The 23,014-nt window shown below is 34.9% G+C and overlaps 9 protein-coding genes across 9 annotated transcripts; 6 read left to right on the top strand and 3 right to left on the bottom strand.

Moving 5' to 3' along the window:
* Positions 1-412: 412 nt before the first annotated feature.
* RO3G_02645 (uncharacterized protein) lies at positions 413-4,155 on the top strand (the record flags this gene model as incomplete). Its single annotated transcript, XM_067657236.1, has 6 exons — positions 413-434; positions 493-629; positions 720-1,325; positions 1,389-3,278; positions 3,332-4,004; positions 4,139-4,155. 6 exons carry the CDS (start codon positions 413-415, stop codon positions 4,153-4,155), a joined length of 3,345 nt encoding a protein of 1,114 aa, XP_067513337.1.
* A 319-nt stretch (positions 4,156-4,474) lies between these two features.
* On the bottom strand, positions 4,475-5,310 carry RO3G_02646 (uncharacterized protein; the record flags this gene model as incomplete). The annotated part of the gene is made up of 4 exons (XM_067657237.1): positions 4,475-4,492; positions 4,545-4,661; positions 4,718-4,810; positions 4,873-5,310. 4 exons carry the CDS (start codon positions 5,308-5,310, stop codon positions 4,475-4,477), a joined length of 666 nt encoding a protein of 221 aa, XP_067513338.1.
* A 926-nt stretch (positions 5,311-6,236) lies between these two features.
* Positions 6,237-7,398, bottom strand: RO3G_02647 (actin-2; the record flags this gene model as incomplete). The annotated part of the gene is made up of 4 exons (XM_067657238.1): positions 6,237-6,614; positions 6,663-6,975; positions 7,055-7,179; positions 7,228-7,398. The coding sequence occupies 4 exons, from the start codon at positions 7,396-7,398 to the stop codon at positions 6,237-6,239; spliced, it is 987 nt and encodes a 328-aa protein (XP_067513339.1).
* A 434-nt stretch (positions 7,399-7,832) lies between these two features.
* Positions 7,833-8,762, bottom strand: RO3G_02648 (uncharacterized protein; the record flags this gene model as incomplete). Its single annotated transcript, XM_067657239.1, has 3 exons — positions 7,833-8,189; positions 8,243-8,495; positions 8,557-8,762. The coding sequence occupies 3 exons, from the start codon at positions 8,760-8,762 to the stop codon at positions 7,833-7,835; spliced, it is 816 nt and encodes a 271-aa protein (XP_067513340.1).
* Positions 8,763-9,507: 745 nt separating this feature from the next.
* RO3G_02649 (26S protease regulatory subunit 6B) lies at positions 9,508-10,866 on the top strand (the record flags this gene model as incomplete). The annotated part of the gene is made up of 3 exons (XM_067657240.1): positions 9,508-9,540; positions 9,599-10,634; positions 10,697-10,866. 3 exons carry the CDS (start codon positions 9,508-9,510, stop codon positions 10,864-10,866), a joined length of 1,239 nt encoding a protein of 412 aa, XP_067513341.1.
* Positions 10,867-11,424: 558 nt separating this feature from the next.
* Positions 11,425-13,914, top strand: RO3G_02650 (uncharacterized protein; the record flags this gene model as incomplete). Its single annotated transcript, XM_067657241.1, has 7 exons — positions 11,425-11,900; positions 11,992-12,011; positions 12,179-12,334; positions 12,398-12,457; positions 12,517-12,729; positions 12,787-12,913; positions 12,969-13,914. 7 exons carry the CDS (start codon positions 11,425-11,427, stop codon positions 13,912-13,914), a joined length of 1,998 nt encoding a protein of 665 aa, XP_067513342.1.
* Positions 13,915-16,203: 2,289 nt separating this feature from the next.
* RO3G_02651 (uncharacterized protein) lies at positions 16,204-18,270 on the top strand (the record flags this gene model as incomplete). The annotated part of the gene is made up of 4 exons (XM_067657242.1): positions 16,204-16,214; positions 16,315-16,412; positions 16,477-17,566; positions 17,622-18,270. The coding sequence occupies 4 exons, from the start codon at positions 16,204-16,206 to the stop codon at positions 18,268-18,270; spliced, it is 1,848 nt and encodes a 615-aa protein (XP_067513343.1).
* Positions 18,271-19,453: 1,183 nt separating this feature from the next.
* On the top strand, positions 19,454-20,995 carry RO3G_02652 (uncharacterized protein; the record flags this gene model as incomplete). The annotated part of the gene is made up of 2 exons (XM_067657243.1): positions 19,454-19,829; positions 19,953-20,995. The coding sequence occupies 2 exons, from the start codon at positions 19,454-19,456 to the stop codon at positions 20,993-20,995; spliced, it is 1,419 nt and encodes a 472-aa protein (XP_067513344.1).
* Positions 20,996-22,552: 1,557 nt separating this feature from the next.
* RO3G_02653 (uncharacterized protein) lies at positions 22,553-22,930 on the top strand (the record flags this gene model as incomplete). Its single annotated transcript, XM_067657244.1, has 1 exon — positions 22,553-22,930. One exon carries the CDS (start codon positions 22,553-22,555, stop codon positions 22,928-22,930), a length of 378 nt encoding a protein of 125 aa, XP_067513345.1.
* Between the last annotated feature and the right edge of the window lie 84 nt (positions 22,931-23,014).

Here is a 23,014-nt window from a genome sequence, read left to right on the forward strand (position 1 = left end):
TGAATGATATTTCATCCCGAATGCAGCAGGGAATATTTTTTTCTTTTCTTTAATAAATATTACTTCGGAATATTATGAACAAAGCTATACACAACAGCGATAATGCTAGACCTAACAAATTTAACTATGTTCAAGCTGCTCGTCCAAGCTATCCCAGAAATACTGTAAAACCGCAGCAAAGAGTTGAAGGAACCAACGATCTGCAACCCGATTATAAAAACTCATCTACTTATACTCCTTCAGCAACCCAAGGTCATAGCACTTTCAAAAAGACTTATTCTTCTTCGTAAATATAAGAAAGCATAAACTTGTCATCTGAACTTTTTCTCATCTTTGATTACTGTTTAGATACAAATCAAAAGAAAATAATACATATAACAATAACTTTAAAAAAGCAAGTGTACAGCTTCCGATGGCTCCACCTACTGAAACTCGTAATGTGATTAAGCATGATTTGTGTAGTGTATATGTGCTTATGTTTTTTTTTATTAGCTCATATTCAATTCGGATCCATAAACCAAAACTCCAATATTTCAATGAGTTCAACAAATATCTCAAACAAGACAGGTGATATTCCAGTTTTAAAAGAAGTAAAATTTGGTAGTTTGCCAGCTACAGATGCTACTTTGGTAAGAGAAAATAACAGTAAATCACACCGTGTTTTATCATCTAAATCTTTTTTTTTTTTTTTTTTTTTTTTTTTTTAAAAAAAAAAAAAGCATCGTCCTCAAATTAGATCTCAACAACAACAGCAACCAAAGACAGAGATACCCAGATCAGCTCGTACAACCAATGATGCTAGATTGTTTACCCAACCTTACGCGCCTCGTAGAGATTTTAACCAAGGGGATTATCCTAATAATAATAATAACAGTAACAACCGTTATTATAATAACAGACATAATGGTAATCATAAAAATGGCTATGTCAAACCTCCGGCTGCTCCTCAGCAAAGCAACCATTATAACAGTAATAGTAACAATGTTAATAACACACCTATTGTATCATATCAACCTTATTCTACACTACAACAACCACAGCACATTCAATCACAAACTACGTCTACTCCTACTCCTACTCCTCCCCAACAACCTACACAGCAATCTCCTCTTCTTCAACCTACTACAACCAGTTCCTCATCTTACCACAGATCATCACCTAAAATTCAGCAATCTCCACAAATGCAGCAGCAATCACCACAGCAAACCTCCCCTTCTATGCACGCTTCTCCGAGCATGAATTATACCAAGAAAAATGTTTCTCCAAGTATGCCTCATTCATCTCCAGTAACTACGTCTGCTTGGCCTCCTCATCCATTGTACCCTGTAAGGATATGTATATTTTTTTTCTGTAAATGATCTATTTACACTCTTTTAACCATCATTTAGTATTATTCTCAATATGGTGTGCAAGTTCCCTCTTACAATGGTATAGCACCTCACAGCAGAGGTTACGTTCCACCTTCCCATGTAAAAAAACCCATCGCGATAGTTGACCCAAACACAGGGGTTGCATTGGATACTACCCCTATGGCTTTATCTACTGTCACTGTACCCACAAAGACGGAAAAATTCGAGTTTAAAATTCCACAACCCAATGTGTCCAAGCGTGTAGAGATTGTTGACCCTGCTACGCGCGATCGCGAACTTCGTGAGAAACGTGAGCGTGAAGAAGCAGAATTGGAAGCCAAACGTAAGGCTGAGGAAGAACGTCTGGAACAAGAAAGAAAGGCAGCTGAAGAGAAGGAACGTGAAGAAAGAGAACGTTTAGAAAAGGAGCGGCTGGAACGTGAAGAAAAGGAACGTAAAGACAAGGAGGAAGCTGAGCGCTTGGAAAAGGAACGTTTGGCTGCTATAGAAGCCGAGATTCAGAAAAAGAACGAAGAAGAAAAGGCTCGACGAAAGGCGGAGGAAGAGCAGGAGTTGAAACGCATAAAAAGTGAATTAGAAGCTAAGAAAAAGAAGGATGAAGAAGAGCGTGCTCGATCATCTGCCCTACCCACTCGCTCGGTGCAGCTGATTGAAGATCCAAGTACTGTTCAATATCCATCTACTGTTGAGCCTCCTTCCAAGGTCAACGGTCGATTTACTTACAGTGTTGAATTCTTGAAATTGTTCAGTACTCTTTGTAAGGATACTACTGTTGATTTGACCTTGTTAAATGATGCAGTTGCCTCTACGCCTGATTACCAAAACCCATCAGCTAATGTGATTCGCGAAAGAAGTGGAAGCCACCGTGGTCAGAATGGCGGCTCATCATCCTTCCGAATGGGCTCACGCGACGGTCGTATGGAGATGGGCAAATTTAATACCGGTCGTCCTTTAAATCCTCGTAATAGTAACAGTAATGGTATGTTTATGGAGAGACAGGCATCCTCTGGCGGACGAGGTGGTAGAGGGGGTATGGGAAGACAAGGAAGCATGAAAGTCATCCGCAATCCTTCACAACAACAAACTCCTCTTATGTCTACATCAGAGCCTGTGGCTCCACTCGAAAAGTCTGAAAACAGATGGGTTCCTGCTACTATATTGTCTCAGCAGACGCAAACAAAGCCTGCAGAAACGACTGAAAATGGACTTTTGTCAGAAGAAGTGATTATTCGTAAGGTGAAGGCCTTACTTAACAAGTTGACTGTAGAAAAGTTTGATTCCATCTCTGCTCAAATCTTTGAGTATTGTAAGCAATCTGAAAAAGAAGAGGATGGAAAGGCTCTTCGTACAGTTATTAAGCTTACCTTTGAAAAGGCATGTGACGAGCCTGCTTTTGCCTCTATGTGGGCTCGTCTTTGTCGCAGAATGTCTGATAGTATGACCAATGATATTCGTGATACTAGTTTATTAGACGACAAAGGAAACGTATCTTTCGGTGTACTTTTATTTAGAAGATATCTGTTTAACCGCTGTCAAAAGGAATTTGAGAAAGGTTGGAAAGTCAACATGCCTGAAATGGAAGAGGGTGAGATGCTGACAGATGAATACTATGCTGCTGCCAAGGCAAAGCGCCAAGGTCTTGGTCTCATCCAATTCATCGGTGAATTGTTCAAATTAGAAATGTTGTCTGAACGTATCATGTATCACTGTTTAACTAAATTATGTAATGATCCCACCAATGCTGGTGATGAAGAGGCCGAATCTCTTTGTAAATTACTTTCTACTATTGGTAAAAAGCTTGATAGTAAGCCACAGACAACTCGATGGATTGATGTTGTAATTCAAAGAATGAAGGATGAAATGATAAATAGCGCAAAGATGTCATCTCGTATGAAGTTTATGATTCAGGTAATAGGAAGGAAACGTTTTTCTCTTTACGGAAATGTTAACAATTATCCTAGGATATACTTGACTTGCGTAAACAAAATTGGGTTCCTAGAAATGCTAATAATCAGGTTGCACCTACTACATTAGCCAAGATTCACGAAATGGCTGAAAAGAATAAGGAACAAAAAGAGGCGACAGCAGTAAAGAGAGGAAGCAGCAATCGTGGCCCTTATATACCCAATCAATACAACAATAATATGCAACGTACAGGATCATATCGCGGTGGCCGAGATCACTTCCATAGTAACAATAACAACACTAGTGGTAATAATGCCAATAATAATAACAGTGCAGATGGTTGGAACACTGTCGGGATATCGTCTCCTGTCAGTGATAAACCGCGTGTGAACGAATTGTCAAACTTTGGCAAGACAGACAGAAGCCGCTCGAAAAACAACATTCTTGGTCCTTCTAACAGTCCTTTCCCAAGTTTGACCAGAAATAAGACAAATACCGACAATAAGAACTCTGGGGATGGTAGATCTAGCCCGGCAGTGAACATGTTTAGTGCTTTGTCCGATGGTGATAAGACAGAAGGACGTAAACGCCCCGGTGAAGGCAGATCTAGCCCAGCAGTGAATATGTTTAATGCATTATCTGATGGGGATGAATCAAGCAAGACATCACAGCCATCACCTAAAATGTCTAGTTCAGATGCAAATAAGTTACCAGATGAAGTTATTAAGCGTAAATCAAAGAATATAATTGAAGAGTACTTTAATATCCGGGATAAGAAGGAGCTTGCAGAGTGTGTAAAGGAATTGGATGATTCACATTACCTTGAGTTGTTTGCAGAAGAAACGCTAACTGTTGTAGAAAAGAAATCAGAAGATGTTGATACAATGTGCGATGTTGTGGATTATTTACTGTCTGAAAATTTAATAGACAAGCAAACTTATGTGAAGGCATTTAAGAATTTCATGGAAGGCTACGAAGATTTGGTGATTGATGTGCCACAAGCACCAAAATATGTAGCAAAACTGTTAGATGCCTCATCTATTACTTCATCAGATGAAGGAACAGAGGAGATATTTAATCATTTGACTTAAATAAAAACAATGTTAGATGAAGGAGCTGTTTCTTTGTTTATACATGTTTTCAAATATGTTTATTATCAAGGTATAAATAAGCTTAAAAAGGCAAAGGAAGTCCCTTGTTTATTTCTTTTGAGCAAGCTATCATGAACGAGTAAGAAAAATAAGAGTTATATTAATAAAAAAAACTTACCCTTGCGCGGAGGGCAGCCATACGATCTTTTACGCTGCCTTTAGGAATAGGCTTAGGCTTTTCACTTTCAATTTTTTCTTCCTTTACTTTTTCGTGTGCTTCTAGTAATGATCTTACCTAATTAAAGAGCAATGGTTATATGATTGACATAAGAAACGTATATAATCACTTACGCCAGGAGGCAGTTTAGCTTCTTTAATCCATTCTTTTTTATCAACCAATGTAGCTAATTTTGGTAATGCCACTTCAGGAACAGTGGCATCAGGCTATATGTAAAATGCATTAAAAATCCAAATCGTAACTGCTTTATTTTGCTTTTTATCATTACCTCTGAATGGGATTCAAAATATGCTTTCAGTCCGTCATGAGTCAACTCTTTTCTTAATTCATGATCTTTAGGACTCAAAGGTAAAGCCCATTCTTTGGCGAATTCGATCAAATAATCTTCAAATGTTTTGTTACCAAATCGTCTTATTTCTTTAGCTTGCATCAAATATAATCGAGGTGCAATATACATTACTTTACGAATGTGGGAGAGAGTAATGCTTTTGCCTGTTGAGTTTCTTAAAGGAGTTTCAATTTGAGAGTATAAAGCAGGGACATTGCGACTAGAACGATCTGTCAGAATAATATCAAGCACTTTTTGAACTTTTTCAAGTGTTCTTTTTTCATCTTCAATTCTTAATTTATCAGCTGCTAAAACATAGGTCCTTAAAGGCGCTTCCAAAACAGGCTGGTGACGTTGTTGATTATTTGGTGGTGTCATGGGTTCAATAGCGTGTTGAGCTAATGGCACATCGTCAAAGCTTTTTTCGAAACTGTCCTGGCGAGGAGGACTTAAAAGATGAGTCGTGTGGTTTTCTTTTATGATAATATTGTCAAAGCTTTTTACATCCTCAAAATTAAAAGCGGTTATATCTTCAACAGTTTGTTCCTGTTCCTTCTCTCTATCTACTGCAATCTTCAACTCAAAAACTGATTCATTTTGATGTTCTGTAATAGGTGTTTCTTTTAATTTATCGTTTACTTGCTCCTGTTGTAATTGTGATGTCTCTTCATTTTTATTGACTACTGTCTTTTGCTTCTTGTTGGCTGCAATTTGCTCAGGTTCAATTTTACGTTTCTTGTCTTTCTTTTCAACTATTTTGAATGGTAAAGACACTTGCACTTTTTTGTCCTTTATACTGCGTGTATTTTTGATTGTAGGTGGCTAAAACATTAAATTTTAATTAAATATGTAAGAATAATTAAATTATATCAGTTACCTCAGGTTTATCTTCCTTTACAGTAACCTATACAATAAAAGAATAAGAGAATTGTTTTTTAAAACGGCTTGTGTAATTTTTTTTTTACAAGTTCTGGAGCAATAAATGCTTTATCCGTCTCTGTTGCAATGGTTTTCGTTGTGAACCGAGTTTCGCGTTGTACTCTTACGCTTTTCTTTTTTATTAAAAAAAAATAAAATTTAATGTATGAGGTAATGGTTTAAAGTACTTTCTTTTTTGATTCTTACTCTTGTTCGAATGTCAATACGAGGTTGTGTTTTCATTTTAAAGCAAAAAAGGGAAAGGAGAAAAAATCACAAGAAAAATGTTTTTTCATGTAATAGTGACTGCCTTTATAAAAAAAAGAAAGAAACATGAACACCAAAAGATGAGTTTTACTGGTATATAAGATATAATAAGGGGTAAATTAAAATGTCTTTTTATGAATGATATCCGGATCTTCTTGATATTCTTCAGCAGAAACCCACATCTTTTTGAAAGTACTAAGAGAAGCCAAAATAGAGCCACCGATCCATGTACTGTATTTTCTTTCAGGGGGAGCGTAAATTTTGATTTTAATGTCCTTTAATGCAAGTCTTTTTATTTCAGACAAAAGACGTTCGCCAAATCCTTTGCAAAGGGTAGATCCACCGGACAATACTACGTTTGAGTAAAGTGACTTTCTCAAATCAAGATCTGCGCGACTAATACAATCAACAATTACTTGGTGAATACCAGGATACTCTTCTCCGATTAACTCTGGTTGGAATAAGATTTCTGGTGCTCTAAACCTTTCAGCACCAAGCTATTATAAAGTAAGCAAGGTAATAACAAATAGGCAATGTAGTCATACCTTAATTATATTACCATCAGGCAATACAAAATCGTCTAATTTACCACTTGTTTCTTTTTCTTCCTTTGCTGGGTTTAATGCAATGTAACATGCTTTTTCTTTAATAATACGCACAACCTCCTTTTCTGCTGTTGTATGGAAATTATAGCCAGATTTTCTTAACAAGAGTTGTAAATATTCGGTAACGTCTCTTCCTGCAATGTCAACTCTACGAATAGCATGGGGAATAGCAAACCCTTCATATACAGGTACTGCATGCGTTACGCCGTCTCCTGAATCAAGCACGATACCTGTCGTTCTACCGGAGGAATACCTATTTTGTTAACATTAGCAAAACAAAAGTCCTTATATATTAGCACTTTTTCATTTTTTTTTGCTTTTCAGCGGCTTACAAACTTAGTACAGCTTGGATAGAAGTAAATAAAGCAGGAACGTTGAATGTTTCAAAGAAAATTTGAGCCGCTATATCTCGATTTGTTCGAGGATTTAAAGGTGCTTCAGTTAACAAAACAGGATGCTTGAGTATAAAGTGAGTTATTATGAATAGTTGGTTAAATGTCTTTACCTCTTCAGAGAGTGTCTTGAGCTCATCTATATAAATATATTGCCAGATTCTTTCCATGTCCTCCCAATCAGTGACAATGCCATGTTCAATCGGATATCTGATTTTTAATAATCCACGCAAATCTTGAGCTTTTTTGCCAATAAAATTATCTCCTTCAACTGCACCTGCCATAATGCGCACATGTTTTGGCCGACCCACCCTTTATAAAAAGTTAGAAAAACAGATGACATCTCTATTTCTTCTATTACATAGATGGAAAAAAACATTTAGGTTGCTCTTCTCCAGCAAATCCTGCTTTAATAACGCCAGAACCCTAAAATAGATGAAAAAAGAGTTTAGACATTATCTATTTGGATTTAAACTGAATTTACATTATCTATCACGACAGGCTGATTAGTCAACACCTAAAGAAACAGAGAAAGAACTTAGAAATAGAATATTTATAAGTATCAAAAGTGAAGAGTATACATCATCAAACTCGGTATTCATATTTTTGCTCTATTTTGTCCTGAAATAAAAAAAAAAAAAAAAAAAAAAAAAAAAAAAATTGATAGCTGCCAAAAAATTGAAGAAGTTTTAGCCAATAAATTTTGTTTATTCACACTTTAAATGACTTTATGCTCAATTTTCAAAATGTCTCTAAAGGAAGCAGATAATTTATCTTTTTGTAAGTCCTTTCCAATAAGAACGATTTTGCTTAATACATTTGATTCATCCTCTTCTGAATATCCTTCTTGAATATCATACAAATCTTGTACACCTTGAATGACAAGTCGTTTCTTAGCGTTTGATAAATTTTTATCTTTAGGTGGGTAAATGATACCCTTTAATCTCAAAACAGTAACTGGGTCAGCTTCAACGCCTTGAATTTGTTTCTCCCACAATAAATCTTGAATCCAATACTCAAGTTGCTCAATTGTTTCTAATTGCTGATCAAACTGTATACAAACAGTTTGCACTTCCTATATTTGAAATTTTTAATTTATGAGGATACTCTGCTTCTCTTTTTGCTTACGTGGCTAATTTCGTGAGCATGCGTATTGATATGATCTTCTATTTTCTTCGTCTGATGTATGAGGGCGTCTACATTATTTACATCATAAGCTTTAATATCGAGTACGTAATCCAGAGGAATTTTAGATCTTTCTGTTACAATCATATCTGCTACAGAATTAATTGAACCTAAATCTGACTGAAGTTGCTCTAACTCAGCATCAGTAATAAGATCTTTCTTATTAATTACTATACGATCAGCAATAGCTACTTGTCTAAGAAAAACAAAACGTTAAGAACTGTGCTTTTTTCTCTCACTTTCTTTTTTCATTGTACTTCAGTGCTTCGTTCATCATCATATCCTTCTTTTCTTCATTCAAGTAATCTTTGATATGTTTAGCATCGACAAGCGTCACAATGCCATCCAAGTAAATTTCACTTCCTAATCCATCATCTAGCCAAAACATGGAAGCAATTGGGCCTGGATCTGCAAGACCACTTGTTTCTAATAATATATAATCAAACTTTCCTCTTTTTTCCATCAAGTTTTCTATGGCTTTTACGCCCACATCTCTGAAGATACTATGAATAACTCCTGCATGATTTTTATATTTGCTCTTACTTCGTGGAACAACATAAGCATCCGTTTCTTAATTCTAGCCATTCTTCATATAAATTGCCGTCTTGATTGACTGAAAGGCTTTTTTCAATGTCACTGCCTTTTGTTGAATATAGTTAGTGGTTTGTATTATTGTAGAAAACGATAAGACTTTACTGTCTCCAAATTCGTTTAAAATAACTGCGATTTTTTTCTCGTGTTTTTCGGTCAAAATATAATTTAATAAAGTGGTTTTACCGCTACCCAAAAAACCTAATAAAAAAAAGCATATTTAATTGTGCTCTTTTGTGTTTAATTTCATTCTTTACGAACCTGTAACAATGGTTACTGGTATTTTTCGCTTTGTTTCAGTGGCCACTTGCTCTACTGTTTCTTCACTATAACAAACGTATGTACATATTCCCAAAATTATGCCGTATAAGTACTCCTCTTTTTTAAGCTATTTACCTGTTGTTAACTGCTGGTACAAGTTCTGGAATATCGTCGAAATCCTCTGACATTACAATAAAGAAAAAAAGTTGCTTTGCTAGTTCAACTGTCACAAAGACATCTAGCGCGGCATTTAAAACCAACCCAGTGATGACGTTTTCGTGAAAGCCGTTGACGCGTTGCTTAATATTTTTCTCCTTCTTTTTTTTTTGCATCAAAAGAGGAAGTAATTTTTAATCATGGAAGAAATTGGCATTCAAATTAAACCGGAAGTGAGTAAAGGGGGCGAGAATAAATGTTAAACAAATAATTGATGCATTTATTTTAAAGGCGAAAGATACCAGTAACTCTCTTCTTTCCAAAGTTGGACCACTTGAAGATTTATCGGAAAAGGATTTATATGTTAAACTAAAAAAACTTCAAAGAGACATTGAATTTATTGAGCTTCAAGAAGAATACATTAAGGATGAACAAAAGAATTTGAAAAGAGAACTTGTTCGAGCACAAGAAGAAGTGAAACGCATCAAATCAGTTCCACTTGTGCTTGGTCAATTCTTGGAACCCATCGATCAGCACACCGGTATTGTCGGCTCCACAACAGGTTCCAATTACGTTGTTCGCATCCTGAGTACAATCGATCGTGAATTGTTAAAACCGAGTTCTTCAGTTGCCTTACATCGCCATTCAAATGCACTTGTTGACGTTTTACCACCAGAAGCTGACAGCAGTATTGCACTTTTAGGAGCAGATGAGAAACCTGATGTAGCTTATTCAGATGTGGGTGGTTTGGATATCCAAAAACAAGAGATTCGTGAAGCCGTAGAATTACCTTTGACTCACTTTGACCTTTATCGTCAAATTGGTATTGACCCACCAAGAGGTGTTCTCTTATATGGTCCTCCAGGTACAGGTAAAACAATGCTTGTGAAAGCTGTGGCGCATCATACGACAGCCAGCTTCATTCGTGTGGTTGGATCAGAATTTGTTCAAAAATATCTTGGTGAAGGCCCTCGTATGGTTCGTGATGTGTTTAGGTTGGCTCGCGAGAACTCTCCTTCTATTGTTTTTATCGATGAAATCGATGCTATTGCCACAAAACGTTTTGATGCACAAACAGGTGCTGATAGAGAAGTACAACGTATTTTACTAGAATTGCTTAATCAAATGGACGGCTTTGATCAAACTTCAAATGTCAAAGTTATTATGGCAACCAATCGTGCGGATACATTAGATCCCGCTTTGCTACGTCCTGGACGTCTTGATAGAAAGATTGAATTCCCTACACCAGATCGTCGCCAAAAGCGTCTTATTTTCCAGACAATTACATCAAAGATGAACTTGTCGGAGGAAGTTGATTTAGAAGATTGTAAATTATTTAATAGAAAAATGGAGAGAAAGTGGGAAAGTGACTAATATCTTTTTCCATAGTTGTTTCACGACCTGATAAATTATCTGGAGCAGAAATCGCAGCCATTTGTCAAGAAGCCGGTATGCACGCAGTTAGAAAGAATCGTTATGTTATTTTGAACAAAGATTTGGAAAAAGGATACAAGGCTAATGTAAAAAAGGAAGATTCAAACTTTGACTTTTATAAATAAAAAAAAGGGAGAAAAATACATTGGAATTTCATCTTTTTGATCCTCCAATCTGTACCTGTGATTTATTATTTGCTGCAGTAAATCTATTATTACGTTTCTATAGTATTGGAGCTGGTATATTTTTCAACTAGCTTAATGAGACTTCTTATTGAACTTTTTGCTTCTTTGTTTCGAAATACAAGCTTTTATGTCCTTTGAAAGAAAAGAAAGACTGTTGTTATTGATCAGAGGAGACAAACGTGTCTTTTGGCGATATTGTTTGCATACAACAGAAGTGTTGTAGATGAATAGAGTGATGCAGTTATTGATATTTCTTTTTTGTTATTAATTTTGGAGTAATTAAATGTTATACATGCTCAATAATCTTTAAATAATTATGTGTGCACCTAAAAAAGAAAAGACTATTTATTTGAGACTCCTTTCCAGAAAATAAAAGCAAACTTTATGCAGCACTATCAGAGCTGAGTAGAAAATAAAAGTTGAAAATAGATTACTTTTCTTTCTTGCTATTCTTTTCTAATTCTCTATATTTTTATTACTACTTCATAATTCAAAACCATGCCATCCAGCTATAGCAACGTGCCTACTCGATCCTCTTTACGCAAATATTCTCTTTCTCATGTTCCTTTACCTGTCTATCTTGGTGTGGACATTGAGATCCGTGAAGAAACAACAAGTTACTATTCCATCTCAGTTCATGATGGATTTTACAGTACAGATTTTTATGAAGGAGAGCTGGTACGCCATAATCCACATAATAAAGCACCCGAGGAAATGATTAAAGAGGCCCTGATAAAGCTGACGGAAATTGTTTCTCTTTATTCTAAAGCTCAAAACTATAAAGTTCAACTGATTGCATGCTCATATGATATTGCTCGCGATTTTTTGAAAAAGGAGGCATATGTCATTTCTGAAGAGATGAACATGATGAGTGAATTTTGGAAGCAACTGGATGCTATTCCTTTTCAAGTACACACCAATGGAGCCTCTTCGGATGAGCGAGCTAGTGCTGCTGTCAGAAAGGCAGTAATGTGGTAAGTTTCTTTTTTATTTTTCGCTCCATAAAGGCGACCGTTTGCTAATATTATGTACCTTATCTTTTTTTTTTTTTTGGATATATTTTAGGCTAAGTCCAATTTATCCGGGTAATTTACCACGTATATCAGTTGGATTTCGTCATGAAGTAAGTTACGCGTATTCAACTTTTTTATATTAGTTTAAATTAGTTTCTTATATCATTCTTCTAGGTTGAAGGTAGATTGCAACGAACATTGACTGTTTTTATTTAAGCAATTTTTTTTTCCTTTTTTAGTTGACTTTAACTATCAAATCAAAATGGTGAGCCTGGCTGAATACCAAAATACAGTGTGTAAGGAGACTTGGAGAGTATTAGAAGAAATGGTAACCGAGTTCAAAAGAAAGAAATTGAGAGTATCTTTCTTTAGTTCTACTCCTCAAGGCGGTGGAGGTATAAACGTCAATATGCAATCATAGCACGAATAGTTCACTTACTATAATTGGTATACTTTAGTGGCACTCATGCGTCATGGATTACTACGTTTTTTAAATTTAACTGGTGTTGAAGCTCACTGTAAGAAAAGCATCAATGATTGTTTTATAGAGAACAACGATTAACATTTTGCTTTTTAGGGTACGTGGTTCGTCCAAAGCCCGACATATTTGATATAACCAAACGAAAATTTCATAATGTTCTTCAAGGCGTTTCTTCACCTGATGGATATCTGACAGATAAAGAAAAAGAGAAATTCGTAAATTGGACTGATGAAAACGTCAGTCGATTTTGGTTAAAAGATGATGGTCCGATCAAGAACTCTGATGTGATTGTCATTGATGATCCACAGGGTAAAGAGCTTATTAAGTAGCTATGGCATATTTTTTTTGTAATAACAGCTTTCATAGTGTGTGGTATCATTCCTTATATCCGCAAACATGCCCCTAAAACAAAGATCATATTTAGATCTCATATTGAAATTCGATCTGATTTAATAGAGGAACATCCAGAAGGACCACAGGCAATCACTTGGAAGTAAAGAAAACAACATTAGTGACTGTATCTTTCTTTATTGACACTTTTTTTGTAGCTTCTTGTGGAGCTTTATTCAACATGCAGACCTGTTTGTCGCACACCCTATTAAAAACTTTGTTCCCCATGCCGTGCAATCTCGTAATGTTGTACTCTTACCTGCTGCAACTGATCCTTTGGATGGCCTGAACAAATCTCTGACAGATTGGTGCATAAAATACTATCAATCTGTTTTCAATCGTATGTGTGTAGACTCAGGTTTGAATGAAGTCGATTGGTCGCGCCCTTACTTTGTTCAAGTCGCCAGATTTGATCCTTCCAAGGGTATTCCTGATGTCTTGGAAGCCTACAGATTGTTTCGCACTAAAATAAACCCCTCCCTTAGTATTTCTGAGGTACCTCAATTGATCATTTGTGGACATGGAAGTGTAGATGATCCCGATGGCACAGTAGTGTTTGACCAAGTTCAAGAGACGATCAATACAACAGAGTTTGCTGATATTAATAGTGATATTATCTCTGTTCGATTACATGCCTCTGACCAACTGCTTAACATGGTTGTTCGTGGTGCCTATGTTGCTCTTCAACTTTCTCATCGCGAAGGCTTTGAGGTCAAGGTAACTGAGTCTCTTTATAAGGGTATCCCTGTCATTGCCTATGATGCAGGAGGTATCCCTCTGCAGTTCAAGGACAAAGAAAGCGGTTTCTTATTTCCTATTGGGGCTGTGGAGGCAGTAACAGATAAGCTCTTGGAGTTATTTAACGATCGTTCATTACGTGATCGCATAGGTCGAACAGCTAGAGAATCTGTTACTGAAGAATATTTTACTGTATGGAATGCTATGTCATGGCTTCACATGTGCATTGAATTAACTCAAAATCAAAAAGAAAGCAACCATAAAAATGGTAGTCTATTAGATAAGAACGTATTAGATCATACAGATCTGGGTTACAACAAGAAGGTGTCTGATCTTTGGAAGAAGAAGTATAATTACAGTGTATAGGTTTATTTATTCAAAACATTAGAATATAGATTTTCTGTTTAGATTCTTTCAAATAAATACTTATTTGATATTCGTTTGATTTTTATTTATCACTTAATGGTGAGAGTCAGAAAAAAAACACGTACACAAACATACAAAATAAGCTATTGCTTGTAAATAGAATAAGAGAAAAGCAGCACTTAAAAAAAGGAAGAAGCTTATGAAAATATATGCCAAATTGTATACTTAACTTTAGTAAGTAGAAATGATGAATCTTTTTAAACTCTGTGATGTTTTATCTCTTTTCTACTGTAAAAAACTATTTGTGTTATTATATTCAGTAATTGAATATATATATTTCGAAAAAATACTGCTTTATACAAAAAGAGTAAATATTTAGAGCGTTATTTCATTTATTTAACCATAAACATTACTAATAACAGATATTATACATTTTCATTAAATTTAATACATATATATTGAATCTTTATGTTTACCAATAAAAAACAAAACTCATAAATAATATCCATTATCAGATGAAACGAAAATTATCACAAGTCAATCTTTTGGGTGTTATCATCAAAATATTTCCCTCCTGAACGAGATAAAGGTAATAAAAAAAGAAGAAATGCGAGGATAACATACTTGCATCTATCTTTATGAAAAACCTCATCTTCAATTATTATGACTTTTTATTGTTAAATGCTACTTTTTAGATATACTTTTTTTAGGGACTGATTAAAAGCAACTTGGTTTCAGTCATTCGCAGTTGTACGCTAGTGAGATTAAACAAGGATTAACTTAAAAGTTTAGAGAGTGTAAAATTCGTATTTAAGGTAATATGGATTATGAGTGAATGAATAATAGTAAGGCAAGCAAAAAAAAAAAAAAAAAAAAAAAAAAAAGTAACAGGAAGAAATATAGATTCATTTAGACAATAACAAAGAGCAAATAGACTTTAAGAACGTGTATTGTTTAACCTTTTCGACTTTAATAACCCTATTTAGGATTATATATGCAGAATTATGTTTTTTTTTTGTATGACTTATAGGTTGCATAAAGAAGTCTAGTTTTTATATAAAAGGGACAACTCTTGGCACTGTATTAAATTGTCGGGAATTATAGATTCTATTCTGAAAAAAATTAATGAAGCCCATTTGTTCCCATTAATACGATCTAAGACTTTCTGCTCTATAGAAAGGAAAACCATACATTAAAAGAAAAGCCTTATGTAAAGAAAGCCCAAATGCTGCTTGAAAGAGACCAGAGGGACCCTCTCCATATCTTTAAAAAAGATTCTAGTGGAAAATGATTTGCTTCAGTGTGGAAAACAGTTTCTTTTTTTTTATAACTGCCGACAGAAATAAAGTAAACAAACTATAAATGTAAAAGGTTAAATCTGACTTCGCTCTTTGATATACCTAAGCTTAAACAAACACATTACAAACTCGTTGTGTGATTAAAATTTTGAATTGAGTCTTTCAAACAGCTGGGATAAGTTTTAATAAACATTCGTTGATTTACCTTTAAAAATCTATAAAATCAAAGCAGTGCCGTTTTCCCCTGGTATATATCAATATTAGAAGATTCATTTTCCATCCTCTTCACCGAGTATTCAATTGGAGGACACGAAACATTGTATTGCACGCTAAAGTTTGCCAAGGAAATTAATAAATTTTCCGCCACTTTTTTCAAATCAAAAAATCTCCATTGATTCTTTTATGTTTAGCAAAAATAATAAAATAAAACAAAATTACGTTTTAGTTAAGGTATAGTATCTACTTTAACTACTCGATTTATCATTAATCAACATAAAGGAAAAGAAACGTACTTTTCTATTACTGTTCAAGATGTTGCTAAATCTTTTATACAATGATCGGAATGGCTGAATCTAATCTCAACAAGAAGTCGGTTCACGTAACTCAAATTTCATATCACTTGATTTCTGAATTACATAGATCTTTGGATTAATGTTCACATATTAATAGAATATACCTGAGAATCATCTATGCCATACATAAATCGGTCGCTGCAAGCGCTTTTAAGGTTTTAATGGCAAATATAACTTGTTTTAGGCCTTTGTAACGCTTTGTATGAATTCAAACAGCGTCCACAAAAAAAAAAAAAAAAAAAAAAAAACTTTTTTAATTAAAAATGAATACACGGTTACATCTAATGACGTCCATATATTCAATTGTATTCTCTTTTATATCAAGTTGCTTCATTGTTATGTAGGAGAAAGAAAAAATGAGAGACATTTTAAATCAAACAAAAGTACTTCGATCGATCCCAAATATTCTAAGCATAAATATGGATCAGTAGTAAGAAGGGCAAAAAAGGCCTTACATAACATAATGAAACGTCATTGATGCCAAGAAGATACTTTTAATAATAAATAGTACTTTTTTTTTTTTGCTTCAGCCTCTATCATCCTTATAAAAGCACCACACTATTCTATTTGCTTTCCGATTTTTATTGTAAATCGGAAATGATTGTCTTTAGCTATATCACAACCATATGTAAAGTTGGACTCTCTTATTTAAATGAACTCAAAGTAGATTAATCTTTTCTTTAACTTTTTAGTACTTGCATTACTGCTTTCAGTATTCTCCATCGAAGCTCAGGATAACAGTACAGCCATTGAATACAATGTCATTGCTCTACTGAACCAGACTGTCTTTAAGTCAATGGCTGTCGTTGTAGACAACGTTAGCTACCCTCTCGAATCCAACACGACCTTTCCCATCATCTACTCAGCCAAGGCTCCCGCTGCTCAAACAGGCTATCAATATGCTAAAGTCTATTCTAGTAACGACAGTATGCTTATCGAGTCATTTACACGCCAACCTGTCACCGAAAATACACCACATGAATTTTTCAACCGTAGCTGGAATACACACGACAATGTACAGTTGCCACAGATCTACTCCATGTTGAGCTCTGTCAACAGAATAAGCTCCGATCTCCACAAGGACAACCAGATACCAACGATCCATATCATCGGTAACCAAACTGAGCTTGACGAGATGAATACAAACAGCACAGCCGATATCACTGTCAAGACCAATGTGACCTATATCTCACTTACAGACGCCTTTAATTTTGAAAAGGTTAAGGTTTCCGTGTCCGGTCACAGCAGTCGATCTCGTTCCAAATTATCCTACAAGCTGAAGCTTAAGAAGAAGCACTCTCTTTATGGTTACCGATATATAAAGCTTCGCGCTATGTCCATGGACTCTTCTTATATTCGCGAGCAAATTGCTTACGATATCATCAAGTCGGTTGGTTTGATCTCCACAGAATATTCTTTTGCTCGTGTGTTTATGAATGACCAAGAGCTTGGACTATTTGGTCTCATTGAGCACTTCAAGAACCCTTGGTTAGCCAACGTGTTCGCTAACGGTAGCTCTTCTTATGACAATGGATATCTTTATCAGGGCGTCTTCCAGGGCTCCAGTAACCAATCACTTACCTCTGATCTCTCTTATTATGAAAACGTCACATTGTATGCTGATGGTGAATACAAGATGAGACAAAAGGCCACAGGTGGAAGCAAGACCAACTTTGAACCCTTGCAAGCATTTACAAAATTTATTGACGAAGCACCCACAAACACCTCAGATGCAGTTAGCACATGGAAAGTAGAACTCGATACTGACTCTTATCTTCGATCGTAAATATTTACTGTAATTAATTGTTATCAACCTTTAACTCGTTTTTTATGATAGAGCTGCACTTGAAATCTTGCTTGGTAACACTGATGGCTATTTCTCAATGGCAAACAATTACTACTTATACCAAAATCCTGAAACTGATGGCTTCTTATGGATTCCCTGTGACATGGATCTTTCGATGGGAACCCATGCAAATTCAGTTTCAGATATGTGGAGTGGAAACTACAGTACCTTCCCCAATATCTATGAGCGCCCCTTGATGAAGAAGATCATAGCTGTACCAGAATTCAAAGAAACATTTGAAGGATACATCAAGAACATTACTGCTCAATTGATTAACCCTAATATAACCTACCCTCGTATCAATTCGATTGTAAATATGATTAGACAAGACGTTGAATGGGATCAAACTTGTACTCGTGTTCATTCTGAATCTGATTCTAGCTCCATGATGGGTGGAGGAGGAGCTGCCATGTCAAACAACAGCACCATGCCCAGCAATAATACCACCATGAGCATGAATCAAACCATGCCTCAGCAAGGTAATTCTACAATTCAAGGCGGGGGCGGCAATCCCAGCAGTGAAGAGTCAGTTTCTTGGGAAGATGCAGTCAATGGAACAACCACCAGTAGTTCAATCAGTGTTAAATTATGGCTTCAAGCTATCTATCAAAATACCACAAATTTTTATTCTCAAAGTTAAAAACTATGTAAATTTTTATACTAATAAATTATATACACTATACACCGTTACAATCGTAATGCAATGTGTTTATAAAAATAATTCTTTGTAGGGGATTTTTTTATAGTTAATACTGGATGCTTAAAGAGAAAAAAAAAATTGCGTATAAGCTTGAACAAAAAACTGATCTTCTATGTGCGATTGTGGATTGCATTTGAAGTATTTGCTCTTTTTTAACCTAATTTATTTATTTTTGTAAAAGGAGGATTTTATTTAGGTGCCGCAAGGCGTACACCATTGTAAGCTTTTTAACCTAAATTTAGTCCAAAATACGTTGCGTTTTTGATATATGAAAATACTGATTTTTATGAAAAGATAAAACCACACATGAACCTATAAATAACTACAAGAAAAGACATGTAAAAAAGAAAGAGAGAAACAAACCATCTAGGATAGAGTCAGCGTCTATTCTGCATGACGTTTTAGTAGCGATAGTGACATGAAATGGCTTAAATTAGCTAATCTCGATTTGGCATTCTTTGTTACTTAAAGCCTATATAAACAAGCCCGTAATATTGCCTCCGTTTAAAACCCTTAAGTTTGTAGGTTCCATCTCAGTCTAACAACACATAAAGTTTTAGTCAGACAATACAGAGTTAGAGTATATACCTTTTTTGGACAATTCCTATTGTAACATATCACATTTCGAATATATTCGTGTTTCTCTTCCTTTATTTTAATTATACTGAAACATATAAATTACACCGATACATAAGCAATAGAATAAAATATTAAAAGTGGGCCACACACATATATATAAATACATTTCCGAAAATAGAAGAGATAGTTTACTTTTATTTGTAATGATTACTTTAATAACGAAATAAAACAGCGTAAGCGCATGCAAAAGAAGTAATCTGGTTCCGATTAATATACAAAGCAAAAAAAATTAAACTTTTTGAACGACCAATAAAATAATGTCGATTTTTATGAGAGAATTCAAGTAATGTGAAGTAAAGGATGCGGATACAAAAGATTAAAATGATCGATCGCAAAAAATTCTTTTTATATAAAGCAGAAAGATCTTCCTTCTGTTTTACCTTCTTCCTTCTCCACTATTATTACCCAGCTTACCATTGATTATTATTACTATTCATTCATTTATTTTTCCTATTTAAACAATAATATAGTAACAGTGCAAACAATGCGAAATAAAAGATTACACGATCAGATTGAACCTGAAAGTGAACAAGCAGATAAAAAGCAAAAATATGACATTATTGCTGTTATTAAATATTGCCAATCATGCCACAAAGATCTTACGAGGCCTTTAACCTTACCTTGTGGATACACTTGCTGTACAGCTTGTCATAACAGCAATGCAACGTGCCTTGGCTGTAATAGAATTCACACAACAACCATTAATCCCAATGTTGTTTTACAAAGTATGCAAAATACCCTTTCCACAACAGATAAAGTGATCCCGATATTATCCAAATTATTATCTCAAGCATTAGAATGTGCCATATGCTGCACTCGATTCACTACACCTGCAACAACTCCCTGTGGACATACATTTTGTAAGAACTGTCTTGTCCGCTCACTAGATCACCAACACGCTTGTCCTTTTTGCAGAGACGCCCTTGATTCCTGTCCACAGCCAACAGAATTATTAATAGACATTATTCAACAATTACATACAGATGACGATGACGATGAATCACAAGATGTGTTTGATGTGAATCTTGAGCGAGACGATCGTATACCTCTGTTGATCGGCTCGTTAGCATTCCCAGATGTCGACTGCGCTCTTCACATATTTGAACCAAGATACCGGCTGATGCTTAGAAGAGTGATGCAATCGAATCGACACAGATTTGGCTTGTGCCTTGTGAGACGTAAAAGGTCAGAAGGGGAGTCACCATTCTACGAATATGGTACGACACTCGAGCTGAAGCATGTACAAACCTTACCGGATGGTAGATCGATCGTGGAAGCTGTCGGATCTCATCGGTTCCGTGTTACCAAATATGAATTAATGGATGGGTACCATACGGCTGAAATAGAAAGAGTGGATGATTTGGATCGAGAACAGCAACAAATGCTGGAGCAGCAGCAAATTTTAAAATCAAGCGCTTCAAGAGCGAAATTTCAACAACAACAACAAAAGTTACCTCCTCATCATCCTTTAATTAAGTCACCTATAATGGCAGATGCGCGCCAATCTTGGGCACAGCAAGCACATCCTCAGATAACTCGAATCAATCGAGCTCCCTGGATACAAATGCACACAAGAGGTTTATCCGTTGCTTGCCCCAAACCTTATAAACAAGATAGCTTGATTACCAGGTCAACTGTAACAGCAATAACCAAGCAAACCAATAAGGCGAATAAACAGGAGTCGACTACAGATGAGTTGATGGATGAACTAATCTCGTTCATTCAAAAATTAGTGCATTGTAAACAATCAAATCCTGAAACACAATGGCTGAACGCCCTTTGTAATCCTCCTTCATTGGATAGAGGCTCGAGAGATCGAATTAAGATCGTATGGTGGGTAGCAAACATGATGCCCTTGAGTGAAGAAGAAAAAATCCCTCTTTTGACTTTGAGAACATTACGCGAAAGGGTTTTGCTGATTATGTCTTGGGTAAGCCGTTTTGATCAACAATGGTCCTTCTTTTTGAATACAAGCAAAGTCCGTATCCCTTCTTCATCCGTAACTACTCCATGTTCTATATCATAATATTTACTTTTCTCTATTTCCTTTCAAATTTCGTTTGTCTTTGTACTTTTTAATCTATTACTATGCAAATCATTATGTATGCTTTATTTTTATGTATGTAAATTATAATAAATACTTCTCCATTATTTATATTAAATACATTGTAATTTATGACGTTTACATAAAATTCTTTTTAGACTTTCAAACGATATAAAGCCTCCCTTTTCCCTTGCCTTTGAGTTTCATTATTTTTAAAACGTGATTTTCCAAAAAAGGAATTGAATTAGACTTGTGTAGGATCTGAGGCTAACAAAAATGGGCTGAGCGTCAGGTTTCAAAAAAACTGCGTGTACCTGGATTAAGCAATGATGACGGTATTGTTTTCCGGTTGGTTTAATCTCAAATAGGCTTTTGTTTGTTTAGATGATCAAAAATAGGCTACATACTCAAAGGATGTCTTGTTTAAAAAAAAACAAAAGTAGTAAAGAGAATTTTTTTAGAGCTCCCATGCATCAATGAGTTCATTATTTTGTCACTGATCTGACCAAACGAATTTTAATACAGTCTTAAACATCATAACAAGGACCTTTGTTGCAAATTTCTGTTGGATAAATTAAAGCAGTCATGTAAATCTTTGAAGTTTTTATTAAATTTTGAATAAAACCATCAACCTTCCCTTAATTATGCGTTTGCTGAAGCGCATATACTTTTTACATTAGGTCTACGTAGTTTTCCTATGTATTCAGTCACATCTTCTTTGTATCTATTGGCTATAATAAACAATAATAATTTAGATAAGTAAATAAAGATGGTTAATATATGCTCAAGTTCACATCAATTTACGATTTAAAATTTATCAACCTATGTTTGTACTATAACTTTTAATAATTTCACTTAGTCATGCCTTTCCCATATGCATGGAGAGACTAGATGTGGCAAATCTAATAACTACACAAACAACATGAAACAATCTCCATTTTTGAGATCAAGCCGGTCAAGAGAAAATAAAACAGAAAGAAAATAGCTGAACAATAGAGACTATTTTGGATAGAAAATGAGCCCTACTCCTAGAGAAGCATGGGACATGTGATCAAAAGCTGCTGCCGTTCATTTAATCCCTTTGAAAAAGGGCAAGTAAGCCGGCTTTTTGTTTATAAAAAACAACTAAATAGGTAATAAAAAGAAAGACAGATAGCAGAATATAGGGTAGAATAGATGATTGAATAAATAAATTGAAAAATCAAATGTGTTATTAGATGAATTACATCCAAGCGGGCTGATGTAAGATAAATTGTCAATGTTTGCGCCCTTGTATACAATTTTGGTTTATGTGTACTACATTTTATAAATATAGCGACAAATAATTAAACTTTATTTTTAAAAATATATAAAATGGGCTTGTCTATAAAACACACTATTTTTTTTTTCTTTTTCTTTTTAAGCATGCTTTTATAAAAGATAAAATAATAAAAGAATCTTTTTTCTTCTCTTATTCTACTCTCCTTTCACATCCCCTTTTATATTCTCTCCTTTCCTTTCTCAAACCTTTTGATGACAATAAAACGTAAATACAGTATGATGACAACAACCAACAAAAAGCAAAAGAAACTTTGCGTGACATTCGATACAAACATTACTATTGCTGAAACTTATTCATCAGAAGAATACGACCGTTCTGACATTTTTTCTTCCACACTTTATAAAATCAATTCATCCAGATTACCTCAATTATCACTTACTATCACTACTCCCAGTCTTACTTACGATGATGATGATTCATCCAGTACAGAAACAAGTCCTATTATATCTCCATTATATAAAAAATCCAAGAAGAAGCCAATGCTTTCGATTGATACCAGTGTTTGTTCTGATCCTTTATTCTTTTCACGACTCACAACAAATTATAAATCAGATAATATAGAAAATGATTACCTTGTACCTCTTTCCATTGTATAAAATATACTATTTTTATTTATTTTAACTCCAATTCAATAAACCATCTTTTTACACATTTGAATTTTTTTTAGAGTAACATCAAGT

Source organism: Rhizopus delemar, genomic scaffold (assembly GCF_000149305.1).
Source record: "Rhizopus delemar RA 99-880 supercont3.2 genomic scaffold, whole genome shotgun sequence".
Lineage (NCBI taxonomy): Eukaryota > Fungi > Mucoromycota > Mucoromycetes > Mucorales > Rhizopodaceae > Rhizopus > Rhizopus delemar.